The following is an 18,599-nucleotide window of genomic DNA, read 5'->3' as shown; positions in this document are numbered from 1 at the left end:
CAGGGTCACACAGCTAGTAAGTGTTAAGTGTCTGAGGCCAGATTTGAACTCAGGTCCTCCTGACTCCAGGGCTGGTGCTCTATCCACTGTACCACCTAGCTGCCCCAAGTAGCATTTAATTTAAAAAAATTTTTTTTGAAATGGAAGAGACTATAGAAATCATTTAGTTCAATTTGCTGATTATACAGATGAGAAAACTAGAGATGCCAAGATTAAACAATTTCTCAGTCACATGAGTTGAGAACAGTAAGTTAGAAACAATTTTCACATAGATCAGGGGTTCTTAACATTTTTTTATGCTATGTACTGGTGAAACCTATGGATTCCTTCTCAGAATATTATTTTTAAATGTATGAAAATTAAATGCAAGGAATTACCCAGGAAACCAATTATATTGAAATGCATTTATCAAAAAAAAATTTTTAGTTCATAGCTCTCACATTAATAATTCTTGATGTAGTGAGCCATTGCTTTCTCCAATATACAGAATTATAGCTGTTATCTTGTCTCTTTCTTTAGGCATTCTTCAAGCAAAATAACGTACCACAAGAAAGTCGTTTTAATCTGAAAAAGAATGTAGAGGAGGAATACAGAAAGTGGAAATCTATGTCCAATGAAAATGACATCATTACTCACTTCTCTATGCAAGGCTCTCCTCCCCTCTTCCTTTGCCTCCTTTGGAAGATGCTTTTGGAAACAGATCACATTAATCAAATTGGCTATAGGTGAACCAGTAGGAATAACTACTATAACTGTATTCCATTTCATGTACAGTTGGGTAGTAATAAAAATATGTCTCTGTTTTGTAGAGTACTGGAGAGAATTGGAGCCAGAGCCTTAGTAGCACATGTCAGAACATTTGCAGACTTCCTGGTATATGAGTTCTCCACATCAGCTGGAGGTCAGCAACTCAACAAGTGCATTGAGATTCTCAATGATATGGTATGGAAGTACAACATTGTTACACTGGACCGATTAATTCTTTGTCTTGTAAGTATAAATTTTTAAGATCTCATTGACCTTGCAGCTTTTATGGATTATTCCCTGAATCAGTATAGATTCTGATTGTTCAAACACTGGTCTTGGAATTCAGAAAGTCCAGAGTTCAAAACCTGCCTCCAACACTAACTGTGTGACCCCAGGCAATTTACTTTTCTGATCCTCAGTTTCCTCATGCAAAAAAATGGGTTGTTGTGAGGATCATGTAAGATAATATATGTCAAATAGGTTATCAACTTTAAAGTTCTATATACATGCTAGCTATTATTATTTATTCCATAATTAAGTATTGCTTCTATTGCTTCCATCCAGATGACAACTCTTTAGCTTCATTACTCTAAAGAATTGGGAATTTCACATTAATGAAATTAATTTAAACAATGGTAGTTTTATTTATTTTCTTACCAGTAGTATATTAGGGGTTAGTAAAGAAAACATGTATAGGAGGTCAGCTAGGTGGTGCAGTGGATAAAGCACTAGCCCTGGATTCAGGAGGACCTGAGGTCAAAGCTGGCCTCAGACACTTGACATTTACTAGCTGTGTGACCCTGGGCAAGTCACTTAATCCTCATTGCCCCACAAAAAAAAAAAGAAAGAAAACAGTGTAGTAAGAAGATCTGTCTACCTATTCTTCCTGCTCCTGCCACCAAATGAAAAGGCTGATTCCTGGTACATTCCAGTAGAAGAGGGGTGGTCCCCACAGACACACAGACACACACACACACACACACACACACACACACACACACACACACACACACACACACACAGCTCCAAGCTATAACTTCCAGACACCAGGCAGTTTCCAGAGGCTGGTCACATGCTTTCTCCTCAGGGTGGCGCTAACCTGGTTCTCACAATGTCTGGGGGGGTGGGGGTGGGGGGGGTGGCACCCTGATTCTCACACTCCCCCCTGTGCTTCATGAAGAAACATCATTTCCTTACATGAAGCAATAACATTACAGATACTTATGACTAAAAAAGTAAAGGGAATGAAAAGAGAGAAAAATAAATTGAGCAACACAGTAACAAAGGCTAAAGGGGGCACTCCCCTTTAGTAAGTGGACATTATAAACAATGGGGAAAAGGAAAACAGGAAAATGTCCATTTGGAAGTCTTTTCTCAGATGATTCTTGGGATGTTCTTTTGGTGTAGTTGTGGAATGTCTTTCAGGTGTGGATGCTGATGATCAACTAAAAAGTATCAGCTGTAGAGTTTCAGGTGTGATTATAAAGTTCCTCAGGTGTTTCAGATACTGGTAATCAGCTAGGAAAGTTTTCTACAAAATTGATCTTACACCTTTAAGTAGCTTTGCCAATAACCAAATCAAACAATGAGAGTTCTCAAAAACATGTCTAAGAAAATTCAGAATCTTTTAGAGACTTTACAATTATTGTCCGGTTGTTTATACATGAAATATATAATAAAAACAAAAAATTGAAACATTCTCTAAAACTTAATGTTACTACAGGTGGTAGACCCTGACAGATGTTGCCTTGTCAGTGATTCATAATGCCAATGAACTTTAACTTCCCCAAACATTGGTAATTATATTTTCATGATTTAGGTTAGCCAACCTTAATCCTCAAAGGTTTGATCTTTAATTATTGTTTTGTTTGGTAGTCATTTTAGAAGAACTGGGTCCACCATTGAATCCGGTTACCTAATTTCAACTGATTCCTCACAATCCTTTTGTCCTTCTTTGATTGATTTTTTTTTTTTCCCTTTTTTTTTTTTTTTGGTGGGGCAGACTTGCCCAGGGTCACATAGCCAGTAAGTGTGAAATGTCTGAGGCCGGATCAAACTCAGGTAATCCTGAATCCAGGGCTGGTGCTCTATCCACTGTACCACCTAGCTGCCCCCTTTGATTGATTCTTTTTTTTTTTTTTTAGTGAGGCAATTGGGGTTAAATGACTTGCCCAGGGTCACACAGCTAGTAAGTGTTAAGTGTCTGAGGCCGCATTTGAACTCAGGTCCTCCTGAATCCAGGGCCAGTGCTCTATCCACTGCGCCACCTAGCTGCCCCTGATTGATTCTTTATCCCACTCAGAAACCTTTCTAAAATCAAGTTTCCTGCCCTCATCTTCATTTCTTTTATACAACCTTCTCTCAAGTAGATATACTTCTGCACTACCTTACTGAAAACATTGAGATTGTTTTCAGCTTCCTCATCTCCCCTTCACTACCTATCATCTTCCTGTATGCTTCCTATATTCTTTTCTCTGAAAAAGAGGTAGTTGATTTCCTTCCAAGGCTAACCATTTAACCTTTAACCTCAGATCCCACCCCACCCTCATTTTCTCTATGACTTGGCCTCCATTAACCTTCACTTCTTAGTTTCATCTTCATTTTCTCCAAGTACTAGTGCTTTCCCTATTGTCTAAAAGCCTGTTCATGTCTACCACATCCTTCAAAAAAAACCCTTCATTTGACTTTGCCAACCCTTCTTAGCATTCCTACATCTCTCTTCCCTCTCACTGCCTAAATTCCAAAAAGTATCAGACATTCCTGCCTCTATCTCCTTATGCATTTTCTGTTTAACTCCTTGCAGACTAGCTTCTGATCCCACCATTCAACTGTAACTAGGTTATCAGTGCTTGTTAAATCAGATGACCTTTTCTAAGTCCTCTTCCTCTTTTATCTTTTTAAGTTCTAATACTTTTTGGTTGGGGGGCGGGGGTTGGCTTTTTTTTTTGCGGGGCAGTGAGGGTTTAAGTGACTTGCCCAGGGTCACACAGCTAGTAAGTGTCAAGTGTCTGAGGCCGCATTTGAACTCAGGTACTCCTGAATCCAGGGCCGGTACTTTATCCACTGTACCACCTAGCTGCCCTAAGTTCTAATACTTTTGACCACAATTCTTGAATATTCTCTTCAGTCTCAGCTTTTATTACGCTGGTCTTTCCTAGTACTTCTCCTACCTCTTCCTCACTCTTCTCTGCTGCTCCTTTAGGATTGGTATCCACAAAGACTTTGTGTTAGGCCCTCTTCTCTCTCTACTCCTTTCTTTCTCTGTGATCTCATTTGTTCCCCTAGGTTTAATTATCTCTACGCAGAAGACTTTCATATCCATATATGCAACTCAAATCTTTCTCTTGATCTTCTCATGAGCTCTGCTGAATTATTTCCTGGATGTCCTGTTAGCAACTCACACTGAACATGAACAACCTGGAACTCATTATTTCCCCCATTTCCAAACTTGTCTTTTCTTCAGACTTGCCTGTTTTTGTCTAAAGGCATCACCATTTTCCCACTCATCCAGGTTTATAAGCTTGGAATCCTCATTCAATCTTTCATCTCCATCACCTCTCATTACCAGTCATTTGCCAAGGGTTATTGATTTTTTTTCTCCCCAAAGGTCTCCCAGATCTGTTCGATTCTTTTCATTTACCAAAACCAGTCTCCTTATTCTGAGAGGGAGGGAGAGAGAGGATGACTGACAGCTTTTTTGTTGGTCTCCTGGCTTCTACTCTCTTCACTCTCTGATCCACAAAGTTGTTAAGATCATCTTTCTAAGGCACAATTTTGATTATATCCTTCTTACTTCTCTTATTCAAAAACCTTCATGGCTCCTCATTGCCTCTAGGATAAAATACAAATTCCTAAGCCTTGTACAATCTAACGTTTCATTCTTATTTCATACTATTCTCTTTTAGTCATTCTGTGTTTTAGCCAAATCAGGCCCCACTGGGTTTGTTTGTTTGGGGGGGGGGGGCCAGTGGGGGTTAAATGACTTGCCCAGGGTCACACAGCTAGCAAGTGTCAAGTGTCTGAGGTCTGATTTGAATTCAGGTCCTCCTGAATCCAAGGGCTATGCTTTATGCATTGCACCACCTACCTAGCTGCCCCCACTGATTGTTTCTTGAATGTGCCACTTCTTCTCTTTCTTCTGCTTATACAAATGATTCTCCTTGCTTGGAGTGCATACCTTCCTCTTTTCTGTCCCTGAGTCTTGGCCTTCCTTTTAGACTTATTTCAGGTAATACATCCTCCTTAAAGCTTTCTCCAGTTCACCTTTTCTCCATATTGGTGCATTCTCCCTAGATTTTCTTTACACAATATCGATGGCTTTTGTTTTTACATCACCTCTTCCCCACTCTCAAGAGAGCCATTCCTTATAACAGATTGATTTGTGTTCATATTTTATTCCCTCGATTCATTGTAAGCTTCTTATTGTAGGGATTGTATTTGTTTTTGTATTTGTTTCCCAAGGGCCTGTCTAGCAGCCTTCCTCACATGTGGTAGGTGCTTAATAGATTTTGGGTGATTTTAAAGAAATACGGAGATTGGGTAGTATTTTTTCATACATTCATTCAGTAAACATTTACTGTCCACCTACAGTAAGGAACTGTGGTAAGCACTAGGAAGGATAAAAAATGAAGAAGTCCCTACCCTCCAGGGTAGGGGAGATGTGATGTGATGTGATGTGATGTGATGTGATGTGATGTGATGTGATGTGATGTGATGTGATGTGATGTGATGTGATGTGATGTGATATAATCAATATGCAAACAGTACCTTGAGAATGGTACAAAGTACTGTAAGAATTCATTGGGAGGGGCAGCTGGTGGCGCAGTGGATAAAGTACCAGCCCTGGATTCAGGAGAACCTGAGTTCAAATTTGGCCTCAGACACTTGACACTGACTAGTTGTGTGACCCTGGGCAAGTCACTTAACCCTTATTGCCCCCCCCCCCAAAAAAAAAAAGGAATTCCTTGGGAAAGAATACTTCATACATGTATGAAGTTTTCATGAAGGGAGTGATATCTGAAAGCTCTTAATAAATATAGAAGGAAGTAGGATTCGTTCCAGTCAAGGAATGTCATGAGAAAAGGTGCATGAGGAACTCTTCAGGGAACTGAGTTGTCTTGTCTTGTTTGGGATTGGAATTGGGGCATTTTGTACCTTGGGACTATAAGGTTGAGGACCTTTGAATTTGAGGCTTTATTTGAAAGATAATAGGAAGCCTTTGAGAAGGTTTTTTGTTTGTTTCTTGCATAGCAGTGACATAATCAAATTCATAACTTAAGAAGGCTCGTCTTCAGTGCTGTGCAGGTTGAATAGGCGAAGTGAATTTAGTCTTGGGGATTAGACATCCTGCCCACCTGAAGGTGGGAATTAGAAAGCACTCAAAAGCTTAGAAAGTGACAGTTGGTTTAACTAAAACTAGTTTAGACTTTGTGATCTTTTGACCTTTTGCTTTAGCATTATCTAGATAAAAAGGGTTTGCTATAATTAAGGTTGCAAATAAGAGTTGAATTTTTTTTTTTTTTAATTTTTTGCAGGGCAGTGAGGGTTAAGTGACTTGCCTAAGGTCACACAGCTAATAAGTATCAAGTGTCTGAGGCCAGCTTTGAACTCAGGTCCTCCTGAATCCGGGTTCCATGCTTTATCCACTGCACCACCTAGCTGTCCCCTCAGAGTTGAATTTAAAAGAAACTTAATGTCTGTTAATACATTGTATGAAAATGAATACTGCTGATTTTGATAGGTCAAGGCAGCCTAGTACTTTAACTTGTAGTTGAAAACAGTTCTAGTTACCGTCTTTATAGAGAAAGGTACATACACATTATACTATATACCATTTATATGTAAATATATAAATATTGTCTGTTGCAGAAAAGTTTTCTCCCACCAATAGCCTGAGTATTTAAAGGTTATTTCTCTATAATTTAAGTTTTCAAATAACATTCACGAACCATAATATTTGGAGATCTTCCTTCAATCAGTTTTTTTTCTGTCTTTTATTCACCAAAGGCCATGCGTAGTCATGAAGGAAATGAAGCTCAGGTTTGTTATTTCATAATTCAGTTGCTGTTGCTGAAGCCAAATGATTTTAGAAATCGAGTAAGTGATTTTGTCAAAGAGAACTCTCCAGAGCACTGGCTACAGAATGACTGGCATACTAAGCATATGAATTATCACAAGGTATGGTTTAATCAGTGTTATTCATTTTAAATAAAAGCTTCAAATTCATCATTTTGTAAACAGCAATGGTGTTCTTTGCTGTATGGTCCTTGTTTCCCTCCATATAACAGTTTATGCCTTGCAGAATTTTTGAGAGTTAATCTATTTAATAGACTTTTAAGGACAAATTAGGAATCTAATTATTCAAATATATTTATCACATATGTGTATTTATCATATATGCATGAGGTCTATTTGAAATGTATGTGCATATATATGTACATATATATGCATATATATTTTTTAGAAATCAGATTACAGAGCTCTTTAAAAGTACCCTTGAATAACACTAAAAATGTTTTCTTGAGCAAATTAGATTCCTGAATACTGTAATATAATTGAATTTATTGAGTCCTTTCTTAAAAAATAATTTATTTAACTCCCACAGAAATATCCTGAGAAGCTGTATTTTGAGGGCCTGGCAGAACAGGTCAATCCTCCCGTGCAAATCCAGCTCCCCTATCTTCCAATCTACTTTGGAAATGTTTGTCTCCGATTCCTACCTGTATTTGATATAGTTATCCATAGATTTTTGGAGTTACTTCCAGTGTCCAAATCACTGGAGACTCTTCTGGATCACTTGGGAGGTTTATACAAGTTTCATGGTAAGCTCTTTTTATTTGTATTTTTATTTTATTAGTTTCAAAGTAAGAGAAAGGATTTTGTAGTGGAGAAAAAGCTGACCTTGGAGGCAGGAACACTTGGATTCAAGCCTTACCTCTGACATAGACTGTGTTACCCTGGGCAGATCCCTTAACCTCTCAGAGCAAGCTGCAGAGAAGGTGCCAACCTTCATGGGTAGAGGGAGCTTCCTCATCTGGAAGATCTCTGTCAGTGAAGTCACAAATCCAGTCTCTTCCCTTTCTCTGAGTCTGTAAAACACTATAGGCAAGCAGAAAGAGTAGCTTTAATTTAGTAAAATGGTCTCTTTTTTTTATGGTAATGGGTAAATATTTCATCTAACACAGTTTTAAAAGAGGGCATGCTTTCTAATTCATGAGTAGTGAAGCAAATTATTTGAAAATAAAATGAATGTCAGCATCCTTATGGAAGATATCACAGTTTTGGTTTTCCCCCCTTTTTCGCAGGACATAATTGTTTTGCCTTATGATTAAAAACCATCCATTGCTATTGTGAGATTTAAAATTGGATATTAGATCATAAATCTCCCCTCTTTAACCTTTCCCTTAATTTATCTCCCAGACTAGTAAATGGAAGAAGCTTCTGGTTTTCTAGTTAGAGCTTTTATTGTATGGTAGTTACCAGGTGATGTTGATTAGAGGGATAGGAAAGTAGAAATACAAAACAAATAGTCTTAAGTCTAAGCTTAGTCTATATTCCCTATAAAACTCACCAAAAAGCCCAAGGCCACCTTTGGGGAGAGAGAGAGAAACCGAGTCAAGCACGTGCTGCTGCTAACCGCGAGCCGGGCCGAGTCAAACTCCAGTGCTAGCAGGCATTCTGGCATGTGTAGCAGGCAGACTGGCGTGCGTAGCTCATGCCATTGGTCTCCTCCCCAAAAGGGTGGTCCTTAAAAAAAACTGGCGTCTCTCCATTATCTCTAACCAACTGTTAAAACTTTTTACCACACTGTTTTTTCTTTCTTTCAAAGATTGCTTCAGGGGCAGCTAGATGGCGCAGTGGTAAAGCACCGGCCCTGGATTCAGGAGTACCTGAGTTCAAATCCGGCCTCAGACACTTAACACTTACTAGCTGTGTGACCCTGGGCAAGTCACTTAACCCCAATTGCCTCACTAAAAACAAAACAAAACAAAAACCAAAAAAAACCCAAAGATTGCTTCATCTGCTTCTGAGCTCTTTTTTCAAAGAGCTTCCATAAGCAGAACAATTAGCTTTTTCTAGTCATTTTTTAAGTCATTCAGTTATTAATAATCAGCTAACTGAAAGTGCTGCTGTGATTACATGTTTCTTTCTTGGCAGACCGTCCAGTAACCTACTTGTATAATACTCTGCATTACTATGAGGGGCACCTGAGAGAGCGCACAGACCTCAAACGGAAGCTTGTCCATGCTATCATTGGCTCGCTAAAAGATAATCGGCCACAGGGCTGGTGTCTGAGTGATACATATCTCAAATGTGCTATGTATGCACGAGAAGACAACCCTTGGATCCCAGATGATTCTTATTATTGCAGACTTATTGCGAGACTAGTAGATAATATCCTTTTTCAAGGTGTGGGTGTGGGGGGCGGGGCTTCATTAGGGGTAGTAGGTGTAGCAGTGTTTTCAATTGTAAAAAAGCCTTTCCCCTTTTTCAAGAAAATATTTTTACTTATTCTCAAGACATGGATTTCTGGAATAATCTGCCTGTTTTTCAATTCCTTTTGAAAATCTGATATGATAATATCTAAAAATATTAAATTTATGCCAGAAAACTGTGCATCTGAAAGTAAATTTATAGAAATGTTTAGGTTTATATCAATTAGTCTATTTTTATTTCCAAATACACTCATTCTACTTGTGTTGTTATGTTATTTAGGACTAGGGAATAGAATAAATAAGTTATTGTGTTATATAGATTTTTGAATTTTTGTCTGAGAGCATTAGGAAATAATATAGTCGATCGATAAGTAAGATAAAATGCTACACTTAGATTAATCTTTCTCACTATTTGGAAGCCTTGGGCGTATATGTGTGTGTGTCTCATTGATCTGATACCTCTTTGTAAGGAATAAATATCTCTCCCATTATAGTGAAACATTAGCATTGTGGCAGAACTCCTTAAAGTTGATTTGGAGAACTCAATATGTGTCGTTTTGTTTATTCATGTCTAATTTTATTGTATCACCCATTTAGTACTTATTACCTGTATGTATTGCTTAGCAAATGGACCCAGAGAGGTTAAGTGACTTATGTAAAATCATATAAGTTGTAAATGACAGAGCCAGAATTCATGCCTATGTACCATAGGTCCAAAGCCAGCTCTCTTACCCCAGTGCCACACTGTTGAACAGACTTAATATTTTTTATGATTAAAGCAACTGGTTGTATGTTGTCCATATGTATAAAACAACATTTTTTGGGTTCCAATATTATTGCCTTGACTGATCACACCTATGGCTGGCAAATCTCCTGGTCCATTTCCAAACTGTGACTGGAGGTTCAATGAGTTTCCCAATCCAGCTGCTCATGCTCTTCATGTTACCTGTGTGGAGCTAATGGCTTTGGCTGTTCCAGGAGAGGATGTTGGGAATGCCCTTCTAAATGTTGTCCTGAAGAGGTATGTAAGTTGTCTTATGGTTCAGTAAGCACATGATGTTTCTAAATAAAATAACTTTTTTGGTGAGGACTCTTGCATACCTGATTTATCAGCACTGTTTACTATTGCATATAGTCCCCAGAGTCAGTGTCCTCTAGTCTTCCTTTAATACGATTATCATTAAATGGGTGCTAATGGCAGGAGAAACTGTACAAGTAACAGTCAACAATCATTTGTCCACTCAGATGATTCTATCAAAGAATACACCAAAAAAGGGGGCAGCAAGGTGGCTCAGTGGATAGAGTACTGGCTCTGAATTTGGGAGGACCAGAATTCAAATTTGACTTTAGGCACTAGCTGTTTGACCTTGGGCAAGTCACTTTAACCCCAGTTGCCTTAAACATCTGGAGTCATCTCAAGTTGTCCTGATGATATATCTTGCCACTGGACCCAGATGGCTCCAGAGGAGAAAGTAAGGCTGGTGACTTTGCACAGCCCTTCCTCACTTAAAAAATCCAATTCATTGCAATTCATGACATCTCATGGTCCTCTTCGAGAACAAAAAACAAGCAACAATACCAAAAAGGAAATTTTAATCCAGTAAAATAATCTTATTTTGATTCATGCAGATTCATTTTCATGCTATAATTAAATAGATATTTAGACTATACCATTCTCCAATCCTGAAATGTTTCATAGGTGAAAAATCACTTTTGTCTTTTCTTTTTTTGCTTGTAGTCAGCCTTTAGTACGAAGAGAGAACATTACTGCATGGATGAATGCAATTGGATTGATCATCACTGCCTTACCAGTGAGTTAATGTTTTTAATTTGTACTTAACAGTAAAATGGATCAAAAAGTCAAAAAGATATCAAGTGCTACCTGTACTTGAACAAGAATCCCTCTACCAAATACCTGACAAATTATTAACCAATTTTTATTTAGAGACCTATTGAAGGGAGCCTCTTACTTCCCAATGTAGCCAATTCACTTTTCCATGATCCTGTGGTACCTCTTGTATTTTTCATGATCTTTAAAATATTACTAACATTGACTAAGCAATTGTGTTTACTAGTTATTTCAGGACACTGGTATATAGGATAGGTGGGTCTAGTGACTTAAACTCAATCAAGGGCCACTAGTCACTTTTTCTAGCTCCTTAATTTATCTAGGGTTCAATTCTCTTTTAGCCATTTTCGTTCCACCTTTTTTAGTTTATAGGTCATTTTCTCTGTCTCTCTTTCTCAGAGACAATTGCAGTTAAGTGACTTGTCCAAGGTTGCACAGTTAATAAGTGTGTGAGGCCAAATTTGAACTCAGGTCCTCCTTATTCCAGGGCTGGTGCTCTATCCACTGTGCCACATAATGTCTGATCATTCTCTTTTGCAAAGAAGAATAAAATAAGAATTGAGCAGGTCTGCCCTCTCTTTTTTTCTGTCATTAGCCAATACACCCTAAGTTCTAGCTCTTCTTTGATCTTCCCTCCTCCAATCTTGTCCTTAGAATTCTTTGCTAACCTTAGTTTGCTTTGATTTTTAGCTCTGCCAACACCATTCCTACAGAACCATGTCACTTTTTGTGTCCTCTTTTCTTTCTTATTGAAATTGTTTCTCTGATGTCTTCAGAATTTCATCATTCCATGGTGTCCTATCTATCCTTTCTCTGAATCTTACAATCTACTTTCCCAAATGTTTGTCACACCAAGCCTCATTTATTCTGTCAGTCACAAATTCTAAGATGAGGGGTTATTTCTCCAAAGTGCTCCCATCCTTCACCTCAACAACCAGTTTTTGTAAATGAGAGTTAGATCCAGAATAATAGATTCTTTTGTTTCTTCCTCCTCTTTGTAGAGGATAAAACTATTATTAAAACAAGACAAACCATTATCTGCTGTTTTTCCCAGAACCCTTTTCAGTAATTAGACGTCCCTATCATGCCTCTGTTCCAGACTTGGGATCTGTTTTCCAGCTCTTCATCTGTTTCTTTCTAGGTGATCTTTAGTATTACAGATGCTAGTTTCTTTCCTTTATTATCACGAATTTATTCTGTATAGTCCTCCTGTAATGTGAGATGTTTTCTTAGTCTTCCTTCTATTATAAATAATTTACTGGCTTTCCTAGTTTTGTTTCATCAGCAAATTTGGTAAGAATAGCCTCTCTATCTTCATGCAGTATGTTGATTTTAAAAAGGAAAAGAGGGAATATACCACTAGAATCCTTCCTTTAGGTCGACATCAGTCACTGAACAGACATTACTTTGGCTCTAGTTGTTCAACCAGCTGTGCATCTTAATTATACTAAATGTCATCGACGTCACATTTCTCAATCTTGTTAAGGAAGGCTTGTCTAAATTAGTACTGCATCTCTTGGTTCAACTACAAATCTGCCATTTCATTCTCTGCCTTGGTTATCCATATTTTGTTTGGTTTTCATAAATCCTCCATGAAGCATAAGCATTATAATTATCCTCACTTTTATATCTACAGTAGTTTAGGAGTCTGTGTGTCTGTGTTTTGATCTTGATCTGGGATTACATTGTTGTAGGGGACTCCTCATGTGGAAACCCTGCACTAGCCCAGATCTGCAACTTGTCTATACCCTTCAGTCTTAATAAATTCCCTGGAACCAAAAGAGCTTTAGTTACTTGACCATGTCAATATAGCTAGTATGTGTCTGAGGTGTGTAATTTAAGATTCTAAATGTGGGTTCTAATCTGTTCCCCCAGTTTCGGGGGAAACTGACTAAAATCACTGATAAAACGAGTTTAGATTTTTAAGGGTTTATTGAAATATAGAAAGAGAAAGATTGAGAACAGAATTCTTACAACCTCACAATCCTATCTTTCCTCATCTCTTCTCTGTCTTTTCCTGCCGTCACCACCCAGTCAGGAACCAAAAAGACAGCACTCTTTGAGCAGGCTCCCCTTTCTGTCCCCTCTCAGAGTGGGGAGGTTCTTCAAGCTGGTTGGTTGATTGGGCCGGAAGTTCAAAGTTTTTTTAGATTCTGAGAACCATGCTTTCTTAAGTACTCTCAAGTACCAGCCAGATGTGCTTAGAATCTAGTCAACTAGTAATCCAGTCAAATCAGCCAGTAATCTACTCAGGTGGACTCCTGAGTATCTGCCAAATCTCATCTATCACATTCCATTATCTTTTATTTATTTTTTTTTTTTAAATTTTTTTTTTTTAGGTCAGGCAATTGGGGTTAAGTGACTTGCCCAGGGTCACACAGCTAGTACATGTTAAGTGTCTGAGGCCAGACTTGAACTCAGGTACTCCTGACTCCAGGGCTGGTGCTTATCCACTGCGCCACCTAGCTGCCCCACATTCCATTATCTTGACAGAGGCCTTCCTGAAATAAGAGTGCATTTTGTGTACTACACTGTGCCACACCCATGGTGCTTTAGGGTTTGCAAAATATTTTAACCGAATTCAGTTTCATAAACATTATTATATATCCACTATGACGATAAGGGATTGTACTAGGCACTAGGGATAGAGAGATAAATGAAATAGTCATTGTCCTCAAGGAGCTTACCTGGGAGGGACATAACATGTAGGCAACACTTAACATTATGTCATCTGATGCTTAAAATTAACCAATAAAAGTGCCAGTACTGTGATTATTTCCATGTTAGAAATTAGGGGATTGAGGCTTAGGGAAGTAAATGACTACTCATGGTCACATAACTAGTAAGCATAGAGGGAGACATGGATTAGAAATAGGGACAGATGTCTCCTAATTCCAAGTCGAGAATTTTTCCTACTATTCTCTATTATCTCTAAAAACAGAGGGAAAAAAACCCCACTCCAACAACTAATAGTTCCTGTCCAACCAAATGTTGGGTATCTCTCTGCTTCTTTTGTCTTTGCAGAACCAGTATAGCACTCTGGCTAGTAATCCTTTTTCTCATTCTCACTGACTATCCCATCTCCTTTTCCAGTTATATATTTCTTGTATGTTATCTTTCATACTTTTTCCCCAAAAGCCATTATTGGGGATCTGCTGTATCCTATTCACATCCACAGTGCATCTCTCTTTTGCCCTTTGAGTTGCCCACAGTTTTGATTCTTCATGGTATTTCATAATTCATCACCTGTGTGATACCATGGATAGAATTTTGGTGAAAGAAAAATGTGATTTTGTGTTAGGGACCATCTAGGACAGTTCTTCAAAAAGCATTTTAGTACTTCTGTGTCCATAAAAATGCCAACTCATTTTTTTTTAAGACATTCAAAATGAACGCAAAGTTAAAGAAATTAAGAAGGATTGTGCCTTTTAAAATCTTCAGATTAAAGTATTCGAGTGTATGAAATATTATAGTAAATTATTTGTTCATGGAATGTTTCTGTATTTTGTCATGCTTCTTTTTAAGGAGCCATATTGGATTGTCCTCCATAATCGAATTGTGAGTGTTATTAACAGCCCAAGCTTCATCTCTGAGACTGAATGGGTTGGATACCCATTTCAACTTTTTGACTTTACTGCCTGTCACCAGTCTTATTCTGAGATGAGCTGCAGTTACACTTTGGCTTTGGCACATGCTGTGTGGCATCATTCTAGCATTGGACAACTGTCTCTCATCCCCAAGTAAGTGGCCTAGCTACTTTAGTAATAAATTAAAAGTATTGTTTAGGCATATAGAAAAAGCTTGATTAAATGGAAACATAGTGTTTTGATGACTGACAAATTGGATTTTCAGGTTTGCTGAACTGTTTTATTATGAAAATGTGTCCCAAAAAATCTATCTAACTTTCCTGATGTACAGAAAGATGGATGGATGGATGGATGGACAGACAGACATAACTGAATATAATTATTTTAGTGATGGTTCAGTGTTTTCCAATTCCTTGGGTCTTCTTTCCACACATTTTTTATTGTATAAGATACTAGATGTGCTGAAATATTAGAAATTGATTTGAGTATACATATCTCTGGAGTTGACCATATCCCTCCATTAATTAAAAATAATAATTCAGTTTTATAGCACTTCAAGGTGTGTAAAATGTTTTACTTACAACTTCACTTTGAAGTTGGTAATGCAGGTATTAATGCTATTTTTAGATGAGGACACTGAGACTTTACAGACTTGAAGTGACTTGTCAGATTATATATAGCTAATATCAGAACTGAGATTTTAATCCAGATCTCTCTTCAATTCAAAGTCTGGTTTTCATTATACAAAATAGTGCTATTTGTTTTGTTTTTTGGTTTTGTGATTTGTTTTCCCCAAAACCTATTCCTCTTTCAGACTTGTGTTTTTATTGAGGGGACCGCCATTCTTGTAGTCAGCCTGGTTTGCCACCTCAATGTCAATTTTTAATTTTTCACTATTACCCTTTATATCCATTCAGTCATCAAATCTTTTCCATGTTTCTACTTCACAGCATCTATTGTATCTATTGATTGCCTTCTTAGTACTCAATCAATCACTACTTTCTTAATTGAACTCCTTACCTCAAGTCTCTACCTCCTTCATTCCACATAATTGTAGCTTTTCCTTCAGTATAAGTCTCATCATGTCAGTCCCCTACTTCAGTAAACTTCAGTGGCTCCTTCCTTATTGCCTCTACAATCAAATATAAACTTCTCTGTTTGGCTTCAGAGGCCCTTTACAACCTGATGCCAACCTTTCTTTCCAGGCTTTTTAAGCATCATTCCCTTTCCTGCATTCTGGCTCGGCCCAACTGGCTTTCTCCTACTGGTACTTCACACGTGATGCTCTAGCTCGGTGCCTGTGCTTTTTTGCGCTCTACTTTGCCTGGAGTGGGTGCCCCTTTCTGATGCCTGTTGCACAGACTCCTTTGTTTCCTTCTAGTCAACTCAAGCACCCAATTTCTTTTTTTTTTTTTTTTGGTGAGGCAATTGGGGTTAAGTGACTTGCCCAGGGTCACACAGCTGGTAATTGTTAAGTGTCAGAGGTCGGATTTGAACTCAGGTACTCCTGACTCCAGGGCCGGTGCTCTATCCACTGTGCTACCTAGCTGCCCCTGCCACCTAGCTGCCCCACCCAATTTCTACAGGAAGACTTTACTGTTGTTTTTTTACCCTCACCCCTTGCTAGTGCTGTCCTTGACAAAACTACTTTGTATTGATTTTGCGTGTATAATACACTCCTCACCTGCCCCCTTCTCTAGTATGGAGCATGGTGCCTGATACATAAGTACTTAATGAATGGTTTGTTGATTTATCTTTGAATTCTAGATTCCTCACTGAAGCACTCCTTCCCATAGTAAAGACTGAATTCCAGTTACTTTATGTGTACCACCTTGTAGGACCTTTTTTACAAAGATTCCAGCAAGAGAGAACGCGATGCATGATAGAGGTAAAATGTGGCGCTTTTTTTTCCAGTTTCCCAAATTTTATTGCCATACTGTGAGTGATCACAGGGAGAGCACTAAGGAGGTGCCTCTCAAAATGTGGCTTTTGTCTCTTGACTTCTTTTCGTATATACTGTATCTAGGAAATGACATCAGAGCTAGAAGGCATCAGGAGAGTCCCTTAGTACATGAGCAACTATGAGTGGCATGAACCAGAAGGGGGAAATGAGGCCATCAGCCCTAATCCACTGCCTTCATTGTTATCTGGTTGACAAGAACGTTCTATGACCCTTCCAGTTTGTTATATCTTAGGGGGAATGTTGGTGACTTCTTCAGATTTTCCTGCAGAAATACAGAGTTCAGACATCTACTCAGCAGGGATGCTGTAGAGGAGATTCTCACCTAGGCACAAGCTGGACTACATTGAATTCCCATCCAACTCTTAGATTCTGTAATTATTTTGCTGAAGTTTTTTTTGGCCTATTATCTTAAACTACTTGGTAATGAAATGTGAAAAAATAATTTTGTGGTGGTTTTTTAAAATAAAAAAAAATAGAAGAAATGACTAATTCTATAAAAAAAGAAATAAAGCCAAACCCTGTTGTAAACAGCCCTGTGGGTTTGTGTGTAGGTAGGCTATAGCAAACTATCAGCAGGGAATTGTGCCTGAGAAGTGAGATGTTGTATCAAAATTGGAAAAGGAGTTGTGTTGGTTATGTTACTGGAGTGAGAGCTCTTGTACGCTTCATTCAACCACACAAGGGTTGAACCCCTTGTGAATGAACATGGAGAAGTCATGGGGAATGAAATGTAAATGGGTACCATTTAAGGGAGTTTCCATATTAAAGTTATCACAGATCCTTTTAATTATCAAAGTATAAATTCAACTCTCATTAGAACACAGGAATTCTAAAACATGTATTTTGTGTCTAGACATTTATTCTGTAATTGAGCTGCATTAAATAGATGTTTATCTTTTACTTATTAAACAGATTGGAGTGGCGTTTTATGATATGCTTCTGAATGTAGACCAGTGTAGCACCCATTTACACTACATGGATCCTATCTGTGATTTCTTATATCATATGAAATATATGTTTACTGGTGACAGTGTGAAAGACCAGGTAAGTAATCTTTTATGTGAATAATTTCTGGACCACTGAATAAAAGGGTTTGAGGTTTGTTTTTTGTCATGCAGACTATATTATCTATTCCAGCTAGCTTTCTTACTAGTACTTCATACAGGACTGTCAAGCTCATTACTTTTCCTCTGGCTTTCCCCCTTCCCTGGAGAGTATATTCTCTTCTAATGTCTGCTGTACAGACTCAGTGAAGCATGCTAATATGAATTTTTTCCCTACGTTGTTTTATTAAGAGAGTATTTATTCCCCGGTTGATAAATGGTCAAAGCTGTCTACAGACATATGAAAAAACTGTTCTCAATCATTACTAATTAGAATAATGCAAATTAAAACAACTCTCAGGTACCACCTCATGTCTGAAAATGATGTTGGAAAAGGTATGGGAATTGGAACACTAATGTATTATTGGTGGAGTTGTGAACTGATCCAACCGTTCTGGAAAGTAATTTGGAACTATGCCCAAAGGGTCTCACTGTGACCCAGCAATACCACAACTTGTCTATATCCCAAAGAGATCATAAAAAAGGGAAAAGGACCTATTTGTACAAAAATATAGCATCTCTTTTTGTGGCGGCAAAAAAATTGGAAATTGAGGGGGTGCCCATGAATCGGGGAATGGCTAAACAAGTTGTGGTATATGAATGTAATGGAATACTATTGTGCTATAAGAAATGATGAGCAAGCAGATTTTAAAAAAAAAACAAAACACAACAACAAACCTGGAAAGATTTACATGAACTGAGTCTGAATGCAGACTGAAGCATACTATTATTCACTGTTTTTTTTCTTGTGATTTCTCTTTCACAGCATGACTAACGTGTAAGTGTAAGAAAAGTGGGAGGTAGAATGTGCTTGGGAAGCTTTTGTATGGTTTTGTTTGTGCAGGACTACCCACATTTTCCCCCTTATTTCTTTTTTTCTTCCTTGTTACAAAGGAGAAAAGTGAATTTTGTGAG

General features: G+C 38.0%; 1 protein-coding gene across 2 annotated transcripts in view; it reads left to right on the top strand.

The window, feature by feature from the left end:
• The window catches only part of MED23 (mediator complex subunit 23), a 58,519-nt gene that overhangs the window by 38,435 nt on the left and 1,485 nt on the right, over positions 1–18,599 (top strand). For both annotated transcript variants that reach the window (XM_044004272.1, XM_044004270.1), the window contains 10 exons: positions 520–725; positions 810–990; positions 6,754–6,924; positions 7,352–7,568; positions 8,905–9,141; positions 10,038–10,203; positions 10,921–10,993; positions 14,557–14,771; positions 16,386–16,506; positions 17,494–17,625. In XM_044004272.1, the coding sequence (XP_043860207.1) occupies positions 520–725; positions 810–990; positions 6,754–6,924; positions 7,352–7,568; positions 8,905–9,141; positions 10,038–10,203; positions 10,921–10,993; positions 14,557–14,771; positions 16,386–16,506; positions 17,494–17,625 (1,719 nt within the window). The remainder of the gene's footprint in view (positions 1–519; positions 726–809; positions 991–6,753; positions 6,925–7,351; positions 7,569–8,904; positions 9,142–10,037; positions 10,204–10,920; positions 10,994–14,556; positions 14,772–16,385; positions 16,507–17,493; positions 17,626–18,599) is intronic.

Source organism: Dromiciops gliroides, chromosome 4 (genome assembly GCF_019393635.1).
Source record: "Dromiciops gliroides isolate mDroGli1 chromosome 4, mDroGli1.pri, whole genome shotgun sequence".
Taxonomy (NCBI): domain Eukaryota; kingdom Metazoa; phylum Chordata; class Mammalia; order Microbiotheria; family Microbiotheriidae; genus Dromiciops; species Dromiciops gliroides.
Note: the sequence above shows the minus strand (reverse complement) of the source record. Positions and strands in the feature narration are given on the sequence as shown.